Genomic DNA, 11,655 nt, shown 5'->3' with positions numbered 1-11,655 from the left:
AAATTAGCAATAGTTTAAAGAAAATTAGTCGTACTAAAATCAAATCATTAATTCCTTATAGAAACTACAATGTGAAGTCTAAGCTAATTTAATATTTAAATTAATAATAAGAAAATCTTGATTCTAAATTTAATAATAATTTAAAATCGACAGTCATTTTTTGATCCATGTTGTGAATTTCATTAACTATGTGGGTTGAACGTGAAATAACCTTCAAAATATACTCACTATACCATAATTATATCTATTCATTTTCTTAATTTAAAATATATATTTATAGAAATACTAATTTGTTTTTACACTGTAGTATTTATTTTAAAAAAACATTTTTCTTTCTCTATGTTTCAAACTATCTGAAAACAAATTATTCTTCAATTGTTAACTACTATTTTTTGAAAAATAATTTAGTGAGCAACGAAACTTATTCAAATTTATTGAAAATTGAAATATAATTAAGAAGATGGTTTACAAAAAATATAATTAACGTAGATTAAGGTTTTTAATAAAAGTTACACAGATGTATTTTCTATGCATATTCAGTGATCACTTTGAAAATGAAATTCTTTTATTTTAAAAATGAATGAAAAATCTGAAAAAAAAACTAATTCAGAAGCAACTCTATCAGAACCAGGTTTCGATCCTGGGACCTGTGGGTTATGGGCCCACCACGCTTCCGCTGCGCCACTCTGATTTATTGAAATATTGTTCGCAATAATTTTATATATATTTTTAATTATTTTAAATTTTAAAGAAAAAATGACAAAAATAAGAAAGAGGAATTTTAGGTTTGCAAAAGCAATTGTTCTAAATTTTGACAATAACTTTGGGCCCTTAAATTTTTATAAGCACACACCCTAAATTCCGATATAATCTCATGGATACTAAAAATTGACATTCTTTATAAATAAATATCTTAAACTTTAATTGTTCCTTAAGCTTTATCTCCTTTTCAAGATAACCACATTAATTCAATTTCATCTTAATTAATTCTATTTTTTATTTTATTTTAATGATTATATAAGAAGAAAATATTTAATGGACTATTCACATTTATTGTAGATTAATTAACTTAAATGTGCTAGAAAAACACTAATTATAAACAAATTATAATTTTTAATAATTAATTATAAATAAATTAAATTTTAAGTGTTTGTTTACAAAAAGGTACAATTCAGGGATCAATTAGAGTAAAATTGAAATACAATATATCTATTCATATGACAATCTAATTTAATAGAATTAAAGTTTACTATCTATTTAATAATGGAGTAAAACTTAGGAGAGTTGAAAATACATTTTTCCTTTTTATTTCAGTGAAATGTGGTGAGCAAACATTGCAAAGTGTTTATGAATGACAAATTTTATTGATTCAGCATATTATATTTGTTTTAATTGGTTTTATTTAACTTTGCGTTACTTTGCTATTTTATATATACTTTTATAACCTATATCATTATTATTATTAATTCTATTTAATCTCGTTTTTTATTCTTTAATAAAAGAATATGTCTTGAACTATTTTTTTCAACTTTTAATTAAATAATTTAATATTTAAATAAATAAAATAAAATAACAAATTATTTAATAAAACATAGAGTTGTACAATTCCTTTAAATAAAAACATAAATCTCTATGGGGTTGGCAATTTACAAATGCGTCTTATTAGGTATTGATTTAACATCCAATTTAGGTTTAAGGATGAGAAGTTAGATTATTATAAACTATTTTTTTTTTATTGAAAACTACTCATTTGTTTCACTTCAAGATGTTGTTAGGATATTATTTTAGAGTTTTTTTTGTCAAGCATCTTCAAAACCAATAAGTTTTAAAAATCCAATTTAACTTTATAAAATTAGGTTATAAAATATAATTATATATATATATATAAAAATTGATTAGGTAAGATCTCTAACAATATGTACAATAAACTGATAAAACATTCTCAATTTCTTTGATTTGATTAGTTTTATGAGAAATAAATTAGGTATAAGTTTAATTGAGAAAAGCATATTTTATTTGTTGACTTTATATTAAGATAAAGAGAAACATATTATATATATATATATATATATATATTTATATATTTATATTTTGACAATTATCTGTTTGTGTATACAAATGTATAAATGCTTTGTGTTGATATTTTCATTTAACGGTAAGGACTCCTTGCATATTATGCTATATTTAATATATAATAATAGATAGTGTAAGTATAGTGTTAACATATTTTATATTTATGTGTTACACATATATAAATCAAACAATACCTTATTTTGATTTTGAGATAACAAAATATCTTTATAAACAATATTTTTGGTAAATTTTCCATCTTTTCCTTCAATGTATCCTTTAATAAGATTTTTTGTTGAAGCTTGAGAAACACCTTTTGACAAAGCAACATATAATTGTTCATGACTAAAAACTTATTGTCGAAGGTAAATTCCAACTTTATGTATAGTTTGTCTATGTGATTTAACTTATCGATTTCTTTCTCCCTGATCTTCACTCATTTTGTTTTTTTAACTCAGTGTTAGGTTTCGTTCTTCCTCATGTGCTTGAAAAATATACTTTTGTAAGAAAAAAAAAACAAATAACAGATACCACAAGAGTGCACATAAGTATACCTTTGTTATGAAAGAAAAGACACAAAAGAATATCAAATAGTATCAAAAAATAGTTTTTAAGATGTTTTTGTATTTTTCCTCTCACAGTTTTCTTATATATTACTTTTTTGCCAAAAAAAAATAACACCTGTAAAATCACATTTCACCTGTTACTCCACAATTCTTTAATAAAACACTTTTCTCAAACAATTTATTCTAAATTTAATTTTAAAACTCATTTTTTTAAATTTCAATTTAAGTAACCTTTCCAATTTCACCATTTAAAAATAAATCAAATTTATTATATCATAAAAAATAAATATAAAAATAAAATGTTTACACCGAAAAATAATTATAAAATATAATTCCTTTATATATAGGTACAAATTATCAATATAATATTATTAAACCCTAAACCCTAATATTATTAACTGCAAATTGTGACTATGTATAATGGAATTTGGCCTTAGTAATGCATTTAATAAAGTATTCTATTAAATCATATCATATGAAACTTCAAAATAACAAGATAATTTTACCAACAACTTTGTCCTTCTTATTCCTACTCTTCCTCCTCCAACTACTTCTCTTCGTAACATAATTTTTTTCTAATCGTTCAATTATTCCCGTAATTATATTAAAAAACTAAAATTTAGAGATAATTTTTTATTTTACGCTAACTCTTTAAAGTAATAAAATGTATCAAATATCTCCAATCCACTTCCTGTAATATAGAGTTTGGATAAAATTAAATACAAACTAACTACTTTAATTTGACGAAACCATAACCTAATGCATACAAATCTCTAAAAAATGGATTTTTTTTTACAAAATTTGAACATCATTTAAATACTCAATTAAATTTTAGTTTTTGTTAGAAAACACATTTTCTCCATGATTCATGTGAACTGTATACTAAGTTTAAGACAAGGGTATATTTTTGATATGATGGGCATGGATTAGTATGATAATTAGATCCTTTAACCCAAAAACGGTGTAGTAGTAGGTAGCTTGTTTTCGCGTGCGCTCTCACCCCGTGGTGAATTGGCGGCAGCCCAATTGGTGATTTGTTTTTGTCTGTTTGTTAAAATAATTTTCACTAATTTTCTCTGACGCGTGGCGTGGAGGTGAGTGAGAAAGTAGGAAATAGCAGAGTGGAGAGTTGAGAATCAACGAAGGGGTGTGTTTTTTCGGTGTATGCAGAGAGTAAAGGCGATTGGCGAAGATGGAGTTGAAAGAGATTCAGAGACTCGAAGGTCACACCGATAGGGTTTGGAGCTTGGATTGGAACCCCGCCACCGGACACGCCGGTATTCCTCTCGTCTTCGCTTCTTGCAGCGGCGACAAAACCGTCCGAATCTGGGAGCAGAACCTCTCCTCTGGCCTATGGGCCTGCAAGGTCATTTCTCATATCAATTTCCATTCTCAATCATTGCAAAATTCAATTCTCTTGTACATTTCACAATTGAAGAAAATCGTGTTTATAATAGTTTACTTTGATTGTGAAAATGGAATGCAGGCGGTTTTGGATGAAACACACACTCGAACTGTTCGATCTTGTGCTTGGTCACCGTCGGGGAAGCTTTTGGCCACTGGAAGTTTCGACGCCACCACTGCCATTTGGGAAAATGTTGGTGGCGATTTTGAGTGTGTTTCTACTTTGGAGGTAGGTTATTGCTAAAGTCAACCTTTTTGTTTTTTGAATTTAGATGTTTGTTCTTTGATAGTTGAAGTTTACTTTGAGGTGCATGTGATTTTACTACAGGGACATGAAAATGAAGTGAAGAGTGTGTGTTGGAATGCGTCTGGCACGTTGCTTGCAACTTGTAGTAGAGATAAGTCTGTTTGGATATGGGAAGTGCTGCCTGGGAACGAGTTTGAGTGCGTGTCTGTGCTGCAAGGACATGCGCAGGATGTGAAAATGGTGAAGTGGCATCCCACAGAGGATATCTTATTTTCGTGTAGCTATGATAATAATATTAAGGTATTGCGGATGCTAAAGTGGCTCTGCCTTTTTAATTTCATTTTTTTTCTTTGTTGTTACTTGTGGTTGCTTCCTTTGCGGATGAATGATTAAGCCATGTATAAAGTTAACACTGAATCTCTTCCAGGTTTGGGCGGATGAAGGTGATAGTGACGATTGGCAATGCGTTCAAACGCTTGGGGAACCTAATAAGTACTACTTCTTGTTCTGTCTCATCACCTCCAATTTTACAGCTTCTTTGTTTTCTTCTCTTTGTAGCAATGAGTGTTTTGTCTGTCTGTTATGTAAAATGTATTGCGCATATATGATGATCATTCTTCAAACTAATGTTATTGTTAATTTTAATTTAATTCATTTATTTATAACGTTGTTATTTGTCAGTGGACATACTTCCACTGTCTGGGCACTCTCCTTCAATGCGAGTGGTGACAAAATGGTTTCGTGTAGGTATGCGTAAATTTCTTTTGTTCACGTCTTTAATTGTTTTGCCATTTTCTTTAACTTCTGTGACATGTTGATGGCAAACCTTTGTGGCAGCGATGATCTTACCGTGAAGGTATGGGGAACAGAAAATATAGGGATTCAATCTGGTGGTGGATTTGCACCTTGGTTAGTATTTCACTAGTTTCTTTTTTGACATCTCATATTTTATAAGAAGCTATTTGATGCTAGCCATTCACATTTATGTACGCATGTTATTATTATGGGCTATTGCTTATATCCTGAAACTGGTTTTCCCAGAGGAACATTGTAAAGTGGTAGAGGACCTATTTTTTGGGATAAAGCATATGGACTGGAAGTAGACTGTATTATGACATAACCAGTAGCTTTTAACAGTCTCGAGTGGAACAATAGAAGTATATAAAATCAGATTTTGTTTGAATCTTTAATACTTAATTCTTTCCCTTCTTAACATCCTGGCTTTTAGGACCTCTTCTCTTATCCCTCCACAGCAATCAATATAACGCTGTAGTGGAGTGGAGCTGCCCTGGTTTGCCATGGGATTCAAATAGTGAAGATTTTCCAATAATTGCCATCACAGCTGGCTACTATGAAACACTGTTGTTTAGGTTTCCTGTTTTGGGTAAATTTGTGATTGCTTTCAAATTTTCTAATGTGTTTCTTGCTTCGAAAACGTAATAGGATTCAAAATCTTTCTTCTATTACCATTCTATCATAAGTTCCCTCTGTATTGACCTTTCTTCCTTCAGACTTTTAAGGATATATTTTTTCAATTTGTTCCATAATTTATTATCCCTTTCAACTTTCCAGTTCACATTATGATAATGATCTAATTTGTTATTTTTTTTTCTATTAATTTCATCATTTTCTTTCATAGTTTGACTTCATTACTATGCCTTTATTGCTCCTAGATTGATGGTGATTGTGCGCTTAAACTGTGACTCTTATTATTTATTATGAATTTCCTTACTTTTGGGTTTTCTTTTGTTTTTGAGGATTTATATGTGCACTATTACCTTTTTAGTTTGTATTATTATTTAAAATAGTGTCCATCCTGTTATCCTGCTATAGCAATTTTAGAGTTAGCCACTGTGCTGTGCTCTTTGAGATTGATAACTATGATGACCACATCATGACCCATTTATTGCTTGCTGTTGTGCCACGATTCCCCAGCCACTTTATCTTAAACTCAATATTTTGAAAGATCTGATTTTGATATATCTGATCTTTGAAGTTGTAATCTGACTGTTGATTCTGCTATATTCATAAAATAGTTTGGAATAGATTGAAACACCATCTTTGATTTCTTTCAAAGATTATGAAATCAATTGCATATTGGTTGGGTTAATAATACTCTATTTTTTACTATAGCAGATCATTTAATAATGAAGACATATTAATATAATCCTTTCCTTTTCGTATATTTTAATTTTTTTTTCTTATTGGAATTTCAGGAGACATCTTTGCACTCTTACAGGGTATCATGATCGGACAATTTTCTCAGTTCATTGGTCAAGGTAAAATGACACTTGCATTTCACTTGGCATTTACATAAAGTTGCTATTTTTGTTACCGGAATTTCGATGTATAATATATGTGTGGCTTTGAGAATGCCATCATTTTTATCTATGCCTATTCCTGCTGTTGACGATGTTAAATTAAGCAGCATTATAATGGAATAAATGGAACTATTATGTTATCAAGTAAATCAACCAACCACCATATTTAAAAGGGTATGCTGGCTTTCTTCATACATTGTGGATGTATTACACTTTTCAATCTTTGAAACGTGTAAGCATATTAATTTATACAGATTATGTGGATTCAATCGTTAGTTCCTCACTTATTTCTTTCCATTTTCTTAATTGATAGCCAGATGAACATAATGATACACTTCATGTTTGTTTTCATGATATCAGATGTGAGATGTATCATCTTATCTAATTTTGTTTATAAATCTGATATTTCTGTACCCTGTGTGCTGGTATGACAGAGAAGGTATCTTTGCCAGTGGAGCCGCTGATGATGCTATACGCCTTTTTGTGGATGACAATGAAAGTCAGGTATGCCTATTGTTTACTAGTTACTGCAGTTACCCAATAACATAAGCAGTTCAAATGCCACATTATGGTCATTCTTTCCTAATGTACTCTGTGTACCTATTGACTAATAGATAAATTCTGTTGTCAGGATGTAGAGTGTAATTATCAAAAGTTAGGTTATTTATGATTGGAACTAGTTTATTAATTGAATATTTAAGAAACTACAGATGAGAATGTTAACTTGAATATTCACCTGTCAAACTCAGAAAAGTGCATGTGTGTTCTCCTGCTGGAGAATTCTCACACATGTATATTGGGTATCCTACTTAGGAAGAGAATAACAGTTAGTAAGTTGTGGCTGCACAATAAATTGCATAGACTTTGTTTGCTTTAAAGTTTAAATGTCCAGCTAACCTATGCTGTGAATTTGCTGGTTTTAATGATAAGAAAATTTGATGATCAACTATGGCTGTTGGTCCCTCGACTTAAGGACCTCTTTTTTCCTCATTCTGACTACTGGTGGGAAGAGTAAGTGTCATTATTTAGCATGACATGTAACTTTAACTCCCTAGGATGCCAGTGGGAGCATATCGATATTTTATCCTTGCATGTTTATTCTAAAGTGTAGGAGTCTGCACAGAAAGGAGAAGCATAGGATTCTTTGTGTCTGTTACTAGATTCCTTTCTGCTGTAAAATCACGCACTTTAAATCACAGACACTTCCTGATTCTATGATGCTATTGGCTATTTGTGCATATCATTAACCTGGATTTCTTTATCTGTTTGTACTTGCTAACAAGGACAAGAGTAGCAAAAGACATGACAAACCAATGCCAAATGTTTCTTTACAACTTAAACGCAGAGAACGCTCAGTCACACAGTCATAACAATATTAACTGTATTTGCACCTTTATTTATCTGCATCCAGTTTTTTTTTGAACTATGTTTTATTTTGAAGAGATTAGCACGGTGTTCTTGCATACTGGTTTGAGTTTACTGACGAGCTGGAGCAGCTGATTTCCATTTTTTCTTAATATAATAATCTCCCTTCTCAGTTTCAATGTATATTTTCGAACTTGCATGTGATCCGTTTGTTTAGATGCTCTTCTCAGTGTCTGAAAACGTTGGGGTGTTTTGAACCTCTACAGTTGTGCTCTTGTTATTAAGGGATAGATCATTGAAATCCAAGTCCCTGAAAAATTCAAACTACTATAAGATTGTATGATTGTGTCGTAAAATAATGACCAAAATTGAACACAAGGATTTTAAATAATTGACTGTGTCTTCGTAGATGCATATCACTATCTAGAAAAAACAGGTTAAAATTGACAATTTTATTGCTTGCTTATAACTAACATAGGTTGGTGGTCCTCTCTACAAGTTGCTGCTGAAGAAAGAGAAGGCCCATGACATGGATGTAAATTTTGTGCAGTGGAGCCCTGGGGTAAGATTCTTAGACGCTACTCTAATGGAATCACATTGATAATGCAATGAGTATCTCTCTCCATCCACACACATCGAGTGGGTGGAATGGTGGATTTCACAGCTAAATTAGATAATGCTCTTATCTGATCGTGTCTGTGTCTGAATAGTGGCCTCTTAATATCATTCTGATAACTTGTATGATCAATGAAGTAATTGTGGTTTGTTGGTATTCTATCAGTAATGTGTTTAACTGATAGGCATTGGCAGACTTTGCACCACGAAGGATAAAATACATTAGTGTTAAAAGAAATTTAAAAAAATGTAGTTTGCTAAGGACACCTTAATAGCTTACAAAAACTTAGGGGCCATTTGATTTAAGAAAAAAGTTCTCTCCTTTCACTATTTGTTCTCCTTTCACTATTTGTTATAAATACAACTCTGTTTCCTGTTTCTAAAGATTTTGTATAATAACAACGAAGATAACTTTTTATTCTTTTTGTTGTTTCGTGCTCAAATCTTTCAAAGAATCAAGTACAAACAAGAAAGCAATTCTGTAACTAAAAGTAAACAGAAAATAAAAACGATTATTTTTTCTTAAATCAAACAATCATTTGCATATTTAGAGAATGGTGACCTATATCAGCAGTTTTTGCTTCCTGTGTCTGTTTCTGCAATTGGTAACAGTTTTATTTACTAAACAGGAGAAGCCGGTGCTAGCCTCTGCAAGCGATGATGGGACAATCAAGGTGTGGGAGCTGATATCATAATGGTGATGCTAGTTTTTTCTCATTTGCTATGAGTAGCAGAAATTTATACTGGTGGAGCCTATAGAAGTGCTAGATGTGCAGGCACCCCCTTAGTTCTTTTTCTATTCTCTGAAGTTATATTTACTAAAAAATTGAAACAGATACCGATTGTTGTATTTTTTTAGGGAAGTCAGGAGTGTGACTGTAAATTGTAATTACTGTCAACTAAACTTTACATTTTTGCTCAAGAGTTGCTAAAAGTTTACTTACTCTAGGGTGAACTGGGATCGTAAATATGCTTTGCTTCCGTGAGTTATAGTGATAGAATGAAGAGGAAGGATACTCACTAATCACGGTGTGGCAACTTGATGTCCGAACTGATTTCCATAACTTTAGCAACATGTAATTGAGTAGCAAACCCCATGCCCATAATTTCTTGACGGGTCACAAAGCTAGCTTTGAGTTTTCACTAAATTTTGTTAGCAGTAAATTTCACATTTTCACTAGTATACTCTATTGCACAGGGAGGACTAGTGTATAAAAAAATGAGCATAATAAATAGTAATATCGAGATATACACTACAGAGTTAGATGACATGAATGCAAATGATTCCTTCACTTTTTTTTGGTAAATAGAACTGTTATATTAATTCTGATAAGTACTGGAATATTTGACTATACAATTTGAAATAGAGTTTTGATGAATTGTGACTAAAGAGATGCACTTCTGTTTTGGTGAATAAAATTTCTTCTATCCAAATTGTGTTCGTTTAAATCGTTGGCATTTTTTGAAATTAATTATGCTTGAGTTAGAAACGATGCATCTTTTAACCCTACGTATCTTTCTCTTCCTTGAAAAAACACTATCGTAATTATTTTTCAAAGGCTGAAAATTATTTACATTATATTTTGGAAGCTTCAACTTAGACATTTCAGGGTGAAGGTTTGCTTCTGAGCGAGAGACCATTTGGGAAAACGTTTGAACTAATGGCTTGTTTTTTCTCGAAAGAAAGACACAAGTGCTGAAACTGAAAGCATAATCACAGCGAATAAAATATAAGAACTTCCTAGTGTATAAAATTTAACTTCCGAAATGTCGGTTGAGTTTTTCAAATGTATCTTAAAAAAATCTCCGAAAATGAAAATTGTCATCCAAAAAAAAAAAAAACAAATCGGATTATATAAAGATTAGGATTACCAAACAATCCGTGATGAATATGTGGTTGTCGTTAAACTGAATCACAGAAACGAAAAATCTAACACCTGTTCTCTATTCTTAGTCCAGCAGCATTTGCTCTTGTACACTCTTCAACCAAAGCCTCTCGTGCAGTGGCGATTCTGCTTGGAACCAAAGGGGCATCAAATGCACTGCAATCTATCCAATCCTTCAACAGCTCCTCCTGACCCCACATATCAGGAATCCAAACTCTCCCAGCCACCTCAACTCTATGCCGCTTCAGCCTCTCGCGTCCACTATCCTCTTCTAAAGCCTCTGCTACGCTACTTTCTTTGGCAACACCATCCATTATTGCATCCTCTTGCAATGCCATTTTCTCCTCATTGCAAAGAAGGGGTTTCGAAGCAGATGGGTCTTGCTTTGCAACACCCTTATCTCTATCAATACCATCCTGGTTAGCTTTGCTCAAGGAGAAGAAGGGGTCTTGTTGCTGCTGCTGCTGCTCCATCTTGATGATATCTTTACTTGGATGGGGACTGTTAAGGTCCAATGACTTTGAAAGAATCTGGTCATCAGATTCAGCAGCGGATTGGTGAGCCATGAAAGGTTGCTTGTTTTCTTTTCATGCAGAGAAAGAGAGAGAGAAAAAAGAGTGATTTTATTTGCTGCTGTAACCCTTTTGATGAGTTGCTATCTTGGTGTGTGTAGAGGAGATTTGAAATTGAAGAAGGGGTGGGTTTGTGTGGGGAATAAAGCAAAGGGAGTGAGTGAGAAATCAGTTTACACGTCGCCCACAAAGAGTTTCTTTTCTATGGTAACTGACAAACGTACGTGTCTTGTTTGAGATGGGATTCTATTTCTGTGGTCTCTTACTTTCCACTCCCTCACTGTTAATTAATATGCCAAAATGGAATGAAAAAAAATAAAATAGAAAGCACGATTCCTTGGATTGATTTTTGGAGGATTGTGAGGTTGACGTTCATCTGCATATGCCTATGCCTCTCTTTCTCTCTCTATGATTCTTGCCTTTCAACCAATCAGCTTCGGATATTTGATTTTTCTTTTTCCATTCTTTTTCGTTCACAATGCTAATATTTATCATTTTCATCCTTATTCAGTCCAAAATACATATAATTGTGTTCTAACGTGCTTTTGATGAGACAGACAGATACTCTTTAGATGCCAGAAAAGATATTTGTGTTTTCTTTTCAATTCC

At 31.8% G+C, this 11,655-nt stretch overlaps 2 protein-coding genes across 2 annotated transcripts; one reads left to right on the top strand and one right to left on the bottom strand.

The window, feature by feature from the left end:
• Positions 1–3,476: 3,476 nt before the first annotated feature.
• Positions 3,477–9,531, top strand: EMB1345 (Transducin/WD40 repeat-like superfamily protein). Its single transcript, XM_068617377.1, has 10 exons — positions 3,477–4,002; positions 4,123–4,269; positions 4,369–4,587; positions 4,715–4,779; positions 4,969–5,034; positions 5,125–5,196; positions 6,504–6,566; positions 7,043–7,112; positions 8,452–8,535; positions 9,218–9,531. The coding sequence occupies exons 1-10, from the start codon at positions 3,829–3,831 to the stop codon at positions 9,281–9,283; spliced, it is 1,026 nt and encodes a 341-aa protein (XP_068473478.1). The 5' UTR covers positions 3,477–3,828; the 3' UTR covers positions 9,284–9,531.
• LOC137814571 (protein BIC1) lies at positions 8,127–11,189 on the bottom strand. Its single transcript, XM_068617379.2, has 2 exons — positions 10,526–11,189; positions 8,127–8,283 (listed from the first exon to the last, which is right to left on the bottom strand). The coding sequence occupies exons 1-2, from the start codon at positions 11,038–11,040 to the stop codon at positions 8,187–8,189; spliced, it is 612 nt and encodes a 203-aa protein (XP_068473480.1). The 5' UTR covers positions 11,041–11,189; the 3' UTR covers positions 8,127–8,186.
• Positions 11,190–11,655: the final 466 nt, after the last annotated feature.

This window comes from Phaseolus vulgaris, chromosome 1 (genome assembly GCF_051622355.1).
Source record: "Phaseolus vulgaris cultivar YP4 chromosome 1, ASM5162235v1, whole genome shotgun sequence".
Classification (NCBI taxonomy): Eukaryota; Viridiplantae; Streptophyta; class Magnoliopsida; order Fabales; family Fabaceae; genus Phaseolus; species Phaseolus vulgaris.
The sequence above is the reverse complement of the archived record's forward strand: the minus strand, read 5'-3'. Positions and strand labels throughout refer to the sequence as shown.